General features: G+C 33.9%; 1 protein-coding gene across 6 annotated transcripts in view; it reads left to right on the top strand.

The window, feature by feature from the left end:
- Window positions 1-17,054, top strand: part of LOC109539958 (stress response protein NST1) — a 33,814-nt gene that overhangs the window by 13,870 nt on the left and 2,890 nt on the right. For 2 of the 6 annotated variants that reach the window (XM_019908038.2, XM_019908039.2), the window contains exons 3-9: window positions 8,810-8,887; window positions 11,911-12,080; window positions 13,496-13,681; window positions 13,736-13,882; window positions 15,684-15,824; window positions 16,071-16,223; window positions 16,893-17,033. In XM_019908038.2, the coding sequence (XP_019763597.1) occupies window positions 8,810-8,887; window positions 11,911-12,080; window positions 13,496-13,681; window positions 13,736-13,882; window positions 15,684-15,824; window positions 16,071-16,223; window positions 16,893-17,033 (1,016 nt within the window). Of the gene's footprint in view, window positions 1-1,228; window positions 1,497-8,809; window positions 8,888-11,910; window positions 12,081-13,495; window positions 13,682-13,735; window positions 13,883-15,683; window positions 15,825-16,070; window positions 16,224-16,892; window positions 17,034-17,054 lie in introns of those variants that run through there. The other 4 variants (XM_019908041.2, XM_019908042.2, XM_019908037.2 and 1 more) reach the window with 3 other exon arrangements.

Below are 17,054 nucleotides of genomic sequence, written 5' to 3'. Positions count from 1 at the left end.
ATGACATATACAATTACAACTTACCAGACAAAAATCAAATCGACAGAACGGCATACATATTACAATACGCTGACGACACGGCACTTATTGTACACTACAAAACTACTGAAAAAGCGACTGAAAGACTCCAAACACTAACAAACAACTCAATGACATGGTTTTATAAATGGAGACTAACGCCAAACGCGACAAAAAACCAACTTCTGCTCACGAACCACAGACTCAACCCTGACTCCCTTACAATAACTGCAGACGCCCAAACGACGCAACCGAAAAACGTAAGGTACCTTGGGATAACAATCGTCCACCAACTCAAATTCACTAAACACACACGAAACATCAGAACAGAAACGATAAAAAGAACAAAACACTTTCGATCACTAACATACAAAGACAAAGGAATTAGTACCAATACCGCGACAAAAATATACAAAGCGATCTGCAGACCCCTCTTGGACTACGGGCATATACTCATGGCCAACAGAACAGAAAGGACAAAACGATACGTACAAACAACAGAACAGATTGTACTAAGACTAATAACACGAATAAGACACCCCCAAAACCCCCTGCACAACCTTTCCAACCAACTACTATACGAACGCACAAACATGACAAAAATTTCGGAAAGACTTATACACTTACAGACAAAATGGACAAACAACCCTAACAACTGGACCATACTGCTAGAGCTGCTCCCCTTTGCCTAACAAGACAGGCAAAACATTCCCGTTTTCGTACCCCAAAGATACTTTACTAGAACACCTACAAACGCAACTGAACTAACGACTAAGACATGTTTGTTTTGTGGGCCAGGATTTTTTTATCACGGATTAGGTTATACCAGTGTTAGGAATAGGACTTAATTTTAGAAAAGCTAGGCTAAGACACATGTACTACTCAAGGGCAGAAAGACCGATTGGGTCGATAGCCTTTTTCTATAGGAATAAAGATTATTTATATATATAAATTTATAAAGCAACAACTGCTTGAATCAATTGCCTCTACCACCTCTACACGTTTGTCAGTATATTTATGAAACACCGTGTATATTGTCTTTAAATTCAGATCCGTTCGCAGTTCACGACGCATGCCATTGACGTATAAGGCACACTGTGTGTTGGGGTAGATTTGTTCGATTTAAGATATCTGCGCGAAAAAGTGTTTCGACGCCGATTCGACGTCACACGCGACGCCTGAAGCACCGGTTTACAGTTTGAATTGAACACTTGACGCGAAAACCTGCACCCCAACGGCAATTAAGCAAAAAAAAACTTGGTTCAACTGCTTCCACTCCCGTAGATGGGCTAAAAATCAGTTAAGGGTTAAAGTAACATCTTCTATTATCTGCATTCAAAGCAGCCGGTTTTTGCTTGTTTTATATTGTTCCGACTAAAAAGCGATATCCAAGATGTTGATTGGACTCGTGAGGGAATCGGTAATGCAGTGTTTCTGCCATACGTGCAGAGCACCTTTACCCTCGACCATTGCGACTGGTATGTATTTGCGGCATGTTTTTGGACTATAGGATATAATTTAATTCTATCAGTTTAATACTGTAATCAACACATATGTATGTATGGTGAAATTGATTTCGACAAGGAATACTTCACAAATTTTGCTTGATTTGAACCGAATTGTTACTCCTTACTATTTACTTCATATCACCGACGTTGGAATTTGTAGGTATTTAAAGTAGTGTTCAATAAAATTGCTGTTAACATATTTAGTTACCTGCTTACCTGCTGGTCCTTCTTGACTGATATCTACTAATACCATGAATAAGCCGAATATCCGACCATGCAGTGGGTCAATAAATCCAGGGGCCTGCTAAAAATACCCAGTATGGTAAACCGAAAGGAAAATGCACAATAATTCAAGCGCCATAGAAATAGAATAATGATGTTTTTCGCAAAGAGCTATCGCAGCATGTTATGTGCAAATCACGCTGACTTTCTATTTTGATTCATTGGTATTTACGGTTTTGGATGGGACTCCATACTAGGGCAAGTCTATATAAACGATATTAATTAATAATCTACTTTAACTGATAATGCTTTTTACCCAGTATGGTAAAGTAATTTGTAATTATGGGAAAAAAACTAAACACTCTTTAGGTTACCATCCATTTGCAACACGTTTGAATATCATGTCAAAAGGGCACCTTTGGGTCCCCCAATACCAATACGATCAACTTTGACGCGCGAATACCTGAAAAGTATTTCCCGAATCATATGAAAGAGAAAACTTTCAAGTTTTAAGGGATCAAGATCGGTTAGGGTGTCACTTTTCCTCATCGAACTGATGTCTTGCAACTTTATACGCCCTTCGATCGATCTTCTTTAGGCTTTAGGTCTCCTTTTCAGAAACTTACTTGACGGAAACGTTACCCCAAGTATAGACAAAAAGCCGCAGGGAAATAATCTTTAAATATAACGGGCCATGCCGACGAGTTTGTGGGAATAATCCTTGTTTTATGGATTTGAATGCTACAAGCTCTGGCAACATTTTTCGTCTTTTAGATATTAATTGCAACGTACGCGTATTGAACATATTAATTACATGTAGAACGATCTGCAATATGGGAGGCACTCTATTCCAGAACCTGAAATAGCTCAAGTGCAAAATTCAGTAACTCTACTCTTTAAAATTTTTCAACACAAATCTAAATATTTGTTAAAGTATATGCACGGCTAACGGATTCTGCAAATGGGAAATGCCTTGATTAACCCTTGTTGCTGCTCCTTGCATCTGCGGCATTTGAGGAATGTTGAATTCCATTGTAGCTGTGTGGGTGGCTTTTCTCTCGGCCCCTCCCGTTCTCAGCCCCCATTTTCAGACCCTTTCCTCTTGTAACGCTGCAGCGTTAGCATCCCAGCAACAGCGAATAATGTTCCAAGGCAGCAATAAAAGGGCCTGAAAACCTATTTGTCTAAAACAGCCGTCTACTTCAATTACGGCCGTTTCTTCATCTTTTTCTAATGTATTTACGTTATTATTCAGACTTACTATTAGTTTATATTTATGTCACGAAATTAGTATTTTGTGTGTAATGTTGGACTGTCTAAGGGATATTTTTAATAAAATTATTTTAACACTAATTCGCCTTAGAAGCAAAAATGATAGAAAAATTCTCGATTTCTGGTTTAATGACCCGACTATTTTTATTTCCGCTAAGCTGGAATTTCCCAGTCTGGCTAGTCGCCAGACGTCGCCACCTATTCGTCGCCCTCAAACCCTAGAACTGCGATTATTCATCCCTCCAGGTTATTATGTTATTGGCGCCACACGCCAACATTTAGTATGTTAGTCACTTGGGATTCAACAATGTAATTTTCCACGATTTAGATGAATATGTTACACACTTTATATGCTACGCACTAAGCTATTTTATCGTCCGTTTTAGTTTGGATTTTGAGTACCGAATTAAAATTAAACAATGGTTTATTCATATAACATTTTCAAAGTAATAATTTTTAACAATTACTTCATATTTAAATCTGTCCATCACTTTTAGAGAGCGCTCTCATTAAATTAATAAATCTTGAAAGAATTAAAATACTGCACTGGAAATGCCATCATTTATTATTTTATGCTCATTACATATTTGTAAATTACTTTTAGTATATTTAATATAAAAGCACATATTTCAATATTATTCAGGTTGACCCAGAATCCAGAATAAGATCTCTCGAAACACACAAAAATAGTGAAAAAAGAAGATTTTAAACATAGCTGCTTGAAAACCCTTTTTTATAACTTTTCAAATTATTTGAAATTTTTTTATCTAACAGTAAGTATAATGGAATATTTGGACCCATAAAACAATGTTGACTACTTTATTGTGCCTGGCTACGGCACAGTACAGCCATCTTTTTTACACTTTAAATAAGTGGAATTAAACTCACAAAAAGGCGAGACGGTATTTGGATATCGATATAATGACCAATTTTTGAGAATAAAATAGTTTATTCTTGAAGGTAGCTGCTTTTCTGTGTAGGTTCAACAAGTCGAAGTCTCAATATTCATTTCGTAGCTTGTTTGGAAAAAAATGTTTGGTTTATCAATATCGACATGGAGGATCTTTTTTTAGTTGAAGGTGAAAAAAATTGTCTTCACAAGCTGGTTTATCTAATGACGTTTTTTTAAAGACTTGTGTATCATTAGGAGTTTTTTTGTAAGCATTTGCTATACTAATTGTTTCTGTCATATTCGAATTTAAAAGATTTGAATAAAAAAATCATTTTAAATTATTATTAATTGTACCGTTGTTAGTTTCATAGAGTGTCACCCTATGAACTAAGTCATGAACCGTGACTAAGTCATGAATTCAAACTTTTGAAATTCATTTGTTATGATTATAATACATTTTAAAATACGATTCTTGCTCTTATATGAAGATCAATACGGCAAGTCCATGTGCTGTTAATAAGGATGACAGGGAAAAGTTTTGATAACTTAATATTTTAATTAAATGTTTAGTCGGAGATTTTGATGAGGGCCTTGCAGCTTTTATGGATTTCTTCCATTTCTGTTAAAAAATCAGGTTTTGCAATTATTCTTCTGTTGTGAGAAACAGCCAAATTTGTTTGTTGTGCAACAAACTGTAACAGTTTAATCTGATATCTGGTTTTTAAGAACTATGAAAGACAAGAACTTCCGAATGTCTACAGGGAACTGGTGGTTTTTAGATTCCCTAATTTTTATTGGCGACTGAAATTTCTCATTGCCATATGACTTTATCTCAAATAAGAGCTAAAAAAGTTTCGATTGCCATTTTTCAACTTTTTTTTTAATTCCAATTTTCAGTTGAACCTTGACTGCCGGCCTGATAGTGATAATTCTTAGCATTAATAAATATTTTCAATGTTTACAATCCTTTGAAAGCCGGTTTGTTCTTTTTATTTGCTTGCTTTCATATAAATCACTCTAATAAATAAGTTCAAGAGCAAATGAACTGGAATTTAAAGTCAGGTAGTTTCCGCATAAGAAAATTTAATCCAAGTTTGCTACGTCGACGAGGTAATTTAATTTCACCCCAAGAGGTTGTTTCAAAATAAATTACCCGCTTCTGAATTTAATACTGTCGTACATTTGTAGCAAAGAGGCCCTACTTTTCCCCGTTAATTTTCAGAAAAAGTTGGATGAAATAATAAAAAGTTACGACACTTAAATACATCTAGCAAAGTAAATTCGAATCCACATTAGTGGTATAGGTAATCCATGGGAGAAGTGAATAACTTTTCTAAAAATTCCCAAGACGATTCAACCTTTTTAATACATTTATCTACATTTTGCGAGCAAGAGGAAAAACATAGGCCTTCGGGGAAGCAGAAACCACCTTCAATGTTTTTTTAATACAACCCTATGACTGGTGATTCCCCATTGGAAAGCTGGTAGAATGAGGAATCCGTCGTACTGATCAAGGTTCAGTTTTTAGTACGTTTGAGGGTCAAAATGTCTACAATTTGCTTGTTGGCAGCCTCCATGTCTGTGGTAGGTTTCGTCCCTTATATGTTGCAATATCTGGAGGTCTTATTGGCCCGCAATAGCGTCACTCCTTCCCATTCATCTAAGAAAAATTGTTTGGGTTTTGGAAATAAATGACTTCGAACTGGCACTAGTTGGTCTTGGAGAAAATGCGCCATACGAAGTGCCTTCCAAGTAAAATGTATCTACAATTGTTATTATCCGGTTCACGCGTTCTCTTTAGCCCAATAACGATATTGTTGACGATTTACGTGTCCATTTAAGGTCGTAGTGTCAATCTGGATCATCTTCAAGTAGCTCTTGATCTTCAAGTAGCTTGCATTTTATATGGAATTTTTTTCCTCATATTACGTATTTATTTAAACTGTTTCCTGATTAAGATTAATATCTACAGTTAATTGACGGGCTGGAGCGACTGGATTATATTCCAGAGCAAAGTAAGCAGTAAAAATTCCACTTCTTTAAAAACTTTCACTTTTTCTTCAAAAACTTAATTTTTTTTACGGATTCAGTTAAATAAGACATTTTCACTAAATTACCGCAAGAATTAAAATTGTTTTAACATCTGAAAAGCATGGTTTCAATTCCAAAGTTAAGCAACACACATTTTGAACAATTGTAGCGTTGAAAATAAATTAAATGCAAAATTTATGTTTTGGGTCTCAAGCCGGGGGGTTGCATTTGAAAAAGCCATGTTGAGGGTGATTTTAGATTAGTGAGAACCTGAAGGGTCATATTTTCCATCTCGTTTGTAAATTTTTGGAAAATAATACATTAAAATGTTGACGTGTTACCGAATTTAAGCAAGTTAAAGTTCGCACCTTGTATATAAAAAGTGAAATTCTCAGAGAATTAAGAAATTGCTAGTCAAACCAGCAATACCGATACATTCAAATTAAGTCCTGATAATGATAAGATCACCTTTCATTATTTAAGGGCCAATAGTTTTTAACTTTTCTCAATAGTCCTTAGTTTTTAACTTTTCTCAATAGTCCTTAGTTTACAGATTAATAAATTAAAGAAGTCATATAAAACTATCCAATCGTATACAAGCTTAATCAGATTTTTTTAATAAACTTCTGAAAGGAGTATTACTTGATTACTAAATTTCTTGAAGAAAAATAGAAACGTACATTATACTTGAATACATTGAATACGTTGAATACATATACATTCAAACATACCGTTGAATTTTGGTTCGAAAGGGGAATTAAGAACGAGCATGAACTATGAATTTTTCACACCTATGAACAATCATTGAACCCTCTTGTGTGCGTTGTACACTTCTGGAGTGATAATTTGAAACACAGAAATGAACTCTTATAAATGTTTCATATTTATTGAAGATGTTGTATTAACTATTTTTCTAACTGGCTTAAAGTGGTGGGAGTCCAAAAATTTCACGCATAGCACCAGTCTATCGAAAATCAATGAAATGAAAATGAATGAAAAAAGAAAATTGACGTAATTGGCGAATGTCGGCAATATGAGAGGGGCTTTCAAGCCCCCACTGCCGCACAGGAAATTGATATTAAATTATGTATTGACCAGGACCCTGCTGCGTCCAATAGCAGCCACAAATAAAGAGCAAGTCTATTTGGAAACTATGGACTGTTCGTTTTATTTCAGTTTTTTTTTATATTTGACAATAATAAGTAGGATATCAAAAATGTAAATAATACATTTGAATATTTTGTTAAAACATGAAAAATATATGTTACTTGGAATTGACTACAACTAATATTTATTCTTAAAAAAATTCTTCTTCTGCTATTACCGGTTCTTCCAGTGGCAAATTACAATAATTAAAATAAAGTTTTATGATTAAGTTAGGTAATTGCTAAACAATGTAATATGTAGATTTGGTCGACACGTGGCGTGATAAGCAAAACTGCCTCAACATTTTCCAATTTGTCTTCCATATTTTGGTGACTATTGTGACAATAGTCAGGTACTAGTTCACAAATGAATTTGTAAATGTCTGCTGTTGTTCTCGTACTTGATTTCTATATGTTAGTAACTGAAACATTTTCACGCCCTTTGTTGTCTCTGTTCTAATGATTCTTTAAGTTTGAAAAGTATAAGTTGGTTTGTTCCATTAGGTGTAAGTTTTAGTTTGTCGGACTGGCTGATAATTGCGTCTAATAATGTGTTCGTGTGATGATGCGACTTTTCCAGGTTGTTGCTTTTACCTTTCTTTAGACGGTCGCTAATAATTTGTCTCCTAAAAGTGGGTTTATCGTATATTTTGGTGTGCTAGGGCTTATGGATTGTTATATTATTGGTTTAGTCACTTCCTGGAAAACCGTTTTTTTTATTGCTGAATATTTCTCTTTATCAGTTTCTCTGTGTTTTATTTATGTATGTATTTTTTTATTTTATGTATTTTGTCACATTTTGATAATGTTACATTTTTTCCCAAAGCCAGCAGATGTTTTAAAATTACTCCGATAGGAGTAAATGTGGCTTTGTCTTGGTTCTAAAAAAAAAATCTTTGTTTTGGTTAGTTATTGTAATAGTTGGGCTTTTTGAGTCGTGTGAGTTTCTTTATCGTTCTCTATAATTTTATCCTTATCTTTTTTTGTGTCTTGGCGGACTCCTAACTATTTATGTTGTTTGTAGCTTGCTAGAGTATCTTGATTGAGTCTGTTCATTTCAAGTTTTAGTGTGTCATCTTGTTTCCTTATATATTTTGTACGATTTTCATTTGGGTTTCATAAGACTGTTGAAGATTTGTTGAAAGGCCTTGTGGGGTTGTTATTTGTTATGTGCGAAGAATGTTTTTTATGGTTTATTGTGATGGATACGATGGTTCAGATGTCCTTGGTTATTGGATAAAAATGGTTTCATTTTTTAGGGTAATGCTTTGTAAAGTACTTATTTCTTCTTTCCTTTCAACTTAAAACCTTTTGTATATGCATAGTACGTCTCGAAGTTAAAAATGTGCACGTCTCTAGGTGAAACGCTCAATCCTCCCGTGAAAATCTTGTATTTTGCAATTACCCGTACATACATTGACTTGCAGACCGTCATATTGGATTAGTGAGAATAATTCTTTACTAATTTTAAGAATGAATTAATAACCTTTTCAGAACAAATTTGAAACATTCGGAAATACATTTATTTTAAAAGGTTATTTGACTTTACATTTTAAACATACAAATTTAAAAATATAACATATAACTTACACATAAGTCTTACGGTAAATGTTATCCTGCAATAAGTAATATTTCTATTTGGAATTGTGAAGTATTGCTTGTTCATCAGTTTCATTCGGAATCAGCTCAAAATATATTTCAGTGTGCCTCTAATTTTTCAGTTAACAGAAGGAATATTCCAATTACAAAGGTGAAAACGAAACCTCGAACTTACCAACCCAAGAGGGTACAATTTGTTAGTAAGTATTTGTTAAGGGCGACCTGTTATTATTTGATGTAGGTAGTGTTACAGCATCAACGCGTTTTGAAAAAATGTTGTTAATTTATTTTTCCTTATTTAAGCTTTGTTAATTGTAGATGTGTGTGTTGTGCGTATTTATTGTCACGCTTGCTTGTTCTTAATTACATTTCAAAAAGTCGTTTTTAATTGCGTTAACGTCGTTTAATTATTTATTGAGGGGTTTCAATAAAAATATACATTGCAATTCCTGCGATTTAGAGTTGAATATAACTCAAATAAAATTCACTAGATCATAATATTGGGAACATTCTTAGTCAAATGTTGCAAATGTCGAATGTCGTTTTATTCAAGCGAGTAATGCACTGAATTTGCACAAAATGAAGAAGTAAACAGCCGGTTACCATTTTCATTATACTTATTAGATAGTTTGTAGGTGTGCACATATCAAGCTTTATATTTGTTAATTCCGCTAATACAAGTGTGCTATAGCTAGTTTGGGTTAGACCATATGGAATATGGTCTTGTTGACTCTAATAATACGGCAGGATTATTGATTGAGTTTTGGCAACACCCCAACGTTTGTGTTTTTGTGCAAAATAGTTTGATTCGCACAGACGGTGCAGGCGCTTAGGCCTAATTTTTGCCAAAGTAATTTTCTTTGCCACAGGATGTCTATTTCAAGCAGAAGACAAAACTCACGTTTATTGAAAATACGGTCTACTTTCTATTCTAAGAGAAAAATCTAGGTCGCATTAATGTAATGATTTCATATCGTTACTCAGTTCGTTGATAGCAATCTACTGGGATACTTTTCAAAATGTAGTTTGATTAACGGTAGAATACGTGGTTAAATTCCTGCTTGATTCAACCTGTATACGCTATTTGACTATGTTGAGGCACGTCCCATGATCTGCAATGCGTATAAGAAGTTGTTTGAAGTTTTACACCATTCACCCAGATTTGGCACTCGCGATCTTAATGGCAAAATGCCACACTCTATGTTGCAAATAAACCGCTTTTGTTACTTAAAAGATTGAGGTCATTTTTATACAAGACTGTAGGAAAACTGATTTTTTTACGAATACTAAAAATAGAATACATGGTCGCCCAGATACCTGAATAAGATCAAATTTATGTTTTTTTGGGGAGCACCCTGCATATTATGGAAAATTCGGATTTGACTTTAAATTCTGAGCAGACTCCCTATAATGAACCTTCAACTCTTTCCAATCTATAAACATCTAAACATTGAGTATTTCTTGAAACTCATGATTCATTTCAAAAGAAAAAGAGAAAAATTTACTTGTACTTGTATTTGCGGAGTTCACTTCATTCTTCAAATCTAAATAAAAACAAATTGAACTTTTAGATATTATTTAAACACATCCCCCATTTTCTTGAATACATATGCTATAGACTCGTTCTGTAAACGTAAACTGATTGATTAATATTTTTATTTCTGTGGTTAATGTTTCCTTATTTCTATTCACCAACAATGAATTTTGAAATATAATTTATCACTCGTTACAAAGCATGGAAAGAAAGAAAATTATTTAAAATAGTGAAGTCTGACTTGTTCGCTGGCGATCCGCATGGTGAAGAGGATTAGGGAAATACTAACCAGAGAGAAAACTTTTAAATGGCAGAAATCAGGGAATCGTTTTAACTGCAATAGAGAAACAACGGCCAATCTATAGAACATGTATTTAAGAAAATGGGGAACATGTGGAAGAACTAACTACTCCAATAATTTCAAGAAATAATTTTTCTTAATAACCCTGATAAGTTTCAGGAAAAAGTCGATTTTTCTAGGTCGGAAACAGTCGAACTTAAATATACAATTGATTATGTTAAATCTGCTCCGAATTTGTTGTAGAATCTGAATCTTGTAATAATGTACAGGGTGTTCCATTGAAAAACGTATATGTATGATCTTGTACGAGTTTCTGGACGTAGTCTGTATTATACTTTTGTTATTAGGGTTTCTTACATTTTGGTATAAAAAGCATCCTTCTATTCTTCAAAATAACAAATTTAAAATAAATAAATAAGCCTGTACAGTAGAAATCGTTGCATACTTACAATTTTTGCCAATCATGAATCAAATAATCACTTTATCATTTGATGATAAAAGCAAAAAATTTACCTAGATTATACAGGATACATAAAAAATTGTAAAACATTAGTAAAACTCTCTTGGGTGGAGGAAATTTTGTATTATACATGCAAAGCAATTACTTTCTTTCCGGAAAATTGCCGTTTTCACTGTTTCGAATATCGTTCAGAACTAGAAAATTGTTACTTAAGGCATACGTTTATTTGCAACCGTTTACTTAATATATTAAATGTGCGCAGTATTAAATATCTACTAATAATAATTATTCCGTATTATAAAAGTGAGTCGTTTTTCACCAAAAATAAAAAAATCAATACAGTACAAGTTTCTAATTAATAACATTTTCCATTTTTACAGTCTTGTTGGATCAGGATAAGCAGCATGAACATGAAATAAAATGCTAATTAGAGGTGAAAACGCTCAACTACTGCTAATGCACTTTTAATATTAGTCACTTTGGTAAGAATAGACAGGAAAACTGGCTCTATTTCGATTTTATAAATAGGTAAAGGCTTTACCAGCAAAGGTAAATATCGATCAAATTCAGGGCCAAAGTTGCGGAACTGGCGACGTCGGGTTTGGCTTCGTGACGCCTTGAAAAAGTACCCCCAAACGACGCCGTGGCGACGTTTTCCAGACGGAAGGGCGCCCGAATTTCGATGACGTCATTTTAGCATCATATGACCATTAAATTAATTTATTACATTATTTAGTAATAGGTTCAGATGCTTCTTGTTTTAGTCGTTCGAAACCGCTTTTGGCTTTCGATTTGCGCAGAAATTGCCTGTCTAAACAATAACTGTAATTCTTGCATCATTTATGCGAAGAAAATAATCCTCCCAGTATAACATTAGTTTTGGTTTTCTCTTGAATTCAATGTAATTCAATTTTTTATATTTTTATAGCTACCGAAGTAAGATGTCAAGAAAAAACTCGAGGCGGAGTCCGTTACGAGGTAATACTTGGGGAACCGGACGTAAAAGCAGACCCTCCAAAAAAGAAGATGTCCCCTAGGAATTTCGTTTCGGTGCAGGACATCGAAGACAAATTGAAGGCTGCTGAGGAACGCAGACAGGTATTTATTTTTATATTAATATTTCAGGCTGAATTCTCCCCTCGAATTATAGTGGGGAAATCACGATGCTCGAAATACATATGCCTCGAAACACATATGCTGGGTGGTTCAAAATTGACTTGGATTGTGGAAAATAATATAGGAAATATGCTAAAACAAAATACTGACAGTTATACTATGTTCCAATAGAACAACAAGAAGCAATTGAAAAAATATCATCTGCATTCCTTCCCATTCCGTTTTATACTAATATTTTTATAGTTTTTAATCGAGGATTAATTTGATCAAGGTTAATTTGCGCCCAATAACAGCTGACATATACAGTGTGAGTCGGGAGGATTTTGGAGACTTTTGACTGAAAACTCCTATTTCTATAGCAGCTGCACGAAAACTGATATCGGTCTTTGAGTGATTGAGGCGATTTTTCTGACTAAATTATGACAAATACCTCCACCCTTTCAGAGAGACAAGTTTTTTCAGAAATCTGCACTTTTGAAAAGACCTTTTTGTATCTCGATAGTTATAAGTAACTGTTTCGATTTCTTAAAGTTAGGAATGCGTCTTACAATGCTGCGCGGTAGGTGGGTGTATCCCAGAAAGAGTTCATTTTTAGCTGCTTCGAAGCTAACTTTATTTCAAAACCAAAGATTAGTGTTTTTGATACTGCAAAAGCAGAATTCTCACATCAATTTCAGCTGATTACCTTTAAACTTACGCCTGTTCTTTGGGTTGAAAAACTCACAGATGCAGACAGGCATGATCAACAAAATTGTTTTTTCCACCTTGCAAGGTGATTGTAATGATGTATTTGCAAGCGATTTTAACTTCTGTTCGTCAGAATAACATTATGCAACATTAACTACCAAATAACGTAGAAAAAAGTCGCTATGTTATCGTCATATCACTTCACTATAACTATGGCGCATTTTAAGACGCGCAAAAAAAGGAAACAGGTTTTTTTGACTCCTTACCTTAAATCATTTACTTGTATACAGGGTGATTCAAAATTGTCATTCCTTTTAAGGGATGATAGAGGCCCCCTTAGGAAGTACGAGAAAAATATTGAAAATTTGTTTTCGAAAATTTTTAGAAGATGTTAACAGTTGAAAATCGAATTTCATCTTTGTTATTAAGCATTATTTTGAAATGGTTTCATGTTTAATTGGTAGCATATTGGAACACTTAAGCATTCAAAAAGAAAAATTACGATCTTTGCTTCAAATTACGAAAATTTTTGATATCAAAAAAGTTCTCTTCTGCAATTTTTTGATGAAAAGGCACAGCGGCAATGATGTTTTTTGTCATTAACAGATAGTTACAGGTGGATAGCCCTTGGCAATAATAACAATAATTTGTAAAACTGTGACCTACTTTGAATTTCGTTTCACGAATTTGCGGATACTTTTTTCTTTCAGCAACTGGAATCAAATAAGATGGCCGCTTTATCAGCCAAAATGCAAAAAATTGAAGAAGCCAGTCGCAAGAAAGATGAACAAACAAGCCAATTCATCACTGCTACTAGACAAGCCCTAGAACAAAAGATGGGCACTGTCACCGAAAAACGAGAAGCTTATATAACCGACTTGAAAACAAAATTGAAGGTAAATATGCGAAATCATATCTAGACAGAGTTCCGCATTATTTAGTCGATTTAGGACCACATTGAGAATGTCGAAAAGACGCGACACTCTTTGGAAGTGCAAGCCGACGAAGTGCGTATGGCTATTGAGGAAAAACTGAAAATTGCGTCGATTCAGAGAGATGAAAATATTAAGAAGATGTTGGATCGTCTAAAGGAACATGTAAGTTGCAACTCGCGTTTATGTGTGCTTCATAAATCTACTAAACAATGTTGTTAAGCTTAGTTACGTCGGAATTCAAACTCCTAGAAGTAAACTATGGGGTGTCCCACTAAGGTCGGCACGGTAGGATACAAGCAAAACCGTCAAATTTTCTCTTAAATATACTACGTTGAGATACGAATTGAGTAGTTTTTCAGTAGCCTTTTTCGGAATTTTTACATATAAAATAATATTTGCAGTCTCCAATAGTAATTTTAGAATGTCAAAAAGGTTTTGGCTCCGCCATCTTAATGGAACGCTTTGGATAAACAATTGAACTTATTTGTGATTAATTATCTAATTGATGGGTCTACTGGATTACAACAAAGTTTAGTAGATGAAACATCATTTTCTAGTATAGGTAGTAAATCTCATTGCACTGTACAAGCGTAGCTTTTCTTATTTAATTTTTCACATTTTCGATCTACGCCAAAAATATAATGTGTAAGTAAAGTTATGACAAGTATATGTTTTTCACATAAACACGCGGGTTATTTATACGCCATTATACACAGGTTATTTAATGCTCTTTTCAAATGTATATCGCAATATACATACCTGTTTCTATTTCAAATTAATTAACAGTGCAGCGTTAAGTACCTGTATAATTCCCGGTTCTATACAGGGTGTGTCAGTGAGTGTGCATCGAAAAGGAACTCATTTATTCTAAGTCGTATGTGGTATATACGAGGGTGTATCAAATATAAACGGGACTGAATGATTTTTTAATTTATTGCTTCGTGTTACCCTAATTACGAAAACATGTCTTTCCACATAATCTCCTGCCCTAGAAATGCACTTTTCTCAGTGAATTGGAAGCTCATTGCACGCAGCCACTGGAGCACAAACTCCACTAGCGCTTGATCGTCATCATTGTCGTCAACAGTTTTTAACGGATTGCATATGTAAGATTTTTCTAATGGTCTAGAGTTGATTAACTGACACTACAAGATTCGTTTGGACTAAATTGACTTCTTTAAAATAGATTTACGCGGCTTTCTTCAAATTAGCGTTTTTTCGGCGTCGTTTCGTCTTTACGCCCTGTGTTGTTATCCTACCGTTACTATTGCAATAAACTTGGTTGGAAAGGTTTGACTCATCACTCCACAAAATTCGTCGTTCGGCATTTGGTACATTTAATAACAATCGACAAAATTCCAGCCTTCTCTCGGAATCCCCCGCGTTAAAGTTGACACCCCCTAAATCGGTTATTTTAAAAAAATTGTAAAAGTGACCAACACAAAAGTTGTTAGAACGGAAAGAAGCGGGTGTGTACACACTGAAGATGTGACAATAGTGTGATTATATACACACTATATTACACATATACGTCTTTGATTCGGCGAAAGTTACTCAAATTTTTTAAATCTGAATTTAAAATAAAAATATAGAACACGAAAATGTCAAAATTTGACAGTCTTTTTTTTATATAGCCCTATATATTTTTAGACATACCAATACGATTTTTTTTCCTGATTTGAAAAATATATATTTTACTATTTCCTCCCCCCGATTATTTACTAACTTTGTATTTTATTTTCTTTTTATTTTACTAACTTTGAATTAAGTTTCCTTAAATCAAGGCCCATTTATTCCATCGTTTGCTTTAGATCTCTTTTGTATACTGTTGAGACACCCTGTATATAAAATTAGTTTTCAATTTGTTGGGATTTCTAAAATACAACATATAATTCTGGTTATTCATCATTTTTTTCTGCCTTCATGTTTTTTGTTGTGCATGTTATTTTTGCTTGATTTAAAGGAGGATCAAGTGCTTAAAGTTAAATCTTCCAATAACGCCAAACTGCAAGAACTTGGTAACCAAATTCAAGATAAACTGGTTCAGGCTCAGAACCGCAAGGAACAAATGGAGCAGGAACAACTAGAAAAACTAAGGAAGAATGTAAGTACTAGCTGGTTGCTTTTCCAAGCCGATGTATGTTTAGCTCATTATTTTTCATCACCTATTTTTATATGCATCATTTCACTTTATAGATGGTTCATCAGTTTTGGCTCAATTGTTTATTATCAACTGTTGTCATTTGAAGGTTTTGTCTTTTTCTTATTTATAGTTTATTGTAAAAGTAACTTTGTCAAAAAAGACAAATCCTTTAAACATGCTTGTTCTGTTTATGTTCGAATCATGTAGAACTTGAGGACTATCGAGAAGCAGAAAAGCGTTGAGTCTTCAATCGAAAATCGCAAATCTGAGGTGATTAACTTGCTCGAGAACAAGCTGTGCATCGCTGAACAAATCAGAGAGAAAGAGATTCAGAAAAAACTTGAACAGGCCAAGAAAAACGTGAGTAGTCACTTTAGATGACTAGCATTATCATAGTATATAAAAGTAGTTCTCAAAATGTATGTCCAAAATTAGAGCTTTGGAATTTAGGAAGCAAAGGCTTTCATCTAGGTAAAGCAAATATTTTTTAATCATGCTCTTCAACTCCTGATTGATCTTCTAATTGGGTAATCGAATGTACTATTTGAGCAGTAAAAACATTGATATAAAATCCTACTGTTTTCAATTAAATTTATTTTCTTCAAAGAGCAAAGAATCTTGTCAGTGTTTCACATATTTTTCAATGCCAAAAATGAAATCATGAGAAACTGTGAAAATGTCACGTTGCTTAAAGAACTCAAGTTTTTTGAACAACCGAGATAATTGCATAGTGATCGAAATAGACCAATCTGAGGAAATTCTTGAAAATATAGTGAAAGCCAAAAATTGTTTTTCATTCCCGTTCTAAAAATTCTGAAAATTTCAAAAAACTTTTATGAAAATTAAGATTTATTTCTCATGATACCAACCCCATTAACAAATACTAGAAGAAATTTGCCACCCTGGGTAATTTTATGAAACATCTAATTGCATCTAGTTGCTAACTATCAACTAATTGCTCTGAAGCAATTACGAAAAACAACTAGCTTAATATACCAAGGACATTAAATACGCTTTTATCGCATCCAGAATGAACACTTGACTGAAATCAAACAAACGTTGGAGACCAAAAAAACTGAGCAAGTGCAAAAACTTGAAAGTAAGCTATCCGCTGCAGAACAAAAACGCGAAGAGGAAATTAAGAAGAAATTGGAAAATATTAAAAAGCGAGTACGTATTCCATCACAGGAC

This window comes from Dendroctonus ponderosae, unplaced genomic scaffold (assembly GCF_020466585.1).
Source record: "Dendroctonus ponderosae isolate FM_Combo_2020 unplaced genomic scaffold, Dpon_F_20191213v2 Dpon_F_20191213_3, whole genome shotgun sequence".
In the NCBI taxonomy this organism is placed as follows: Eukaryota; Metazoa; Arthropoda; class Insecta; order Coleoptera; family Curculionidae; genus Dendroctonus; species Dendroctonus ponderosae.
This window is presented reverse-complemented; position numbering and strand designations above follow the sequence as displayed.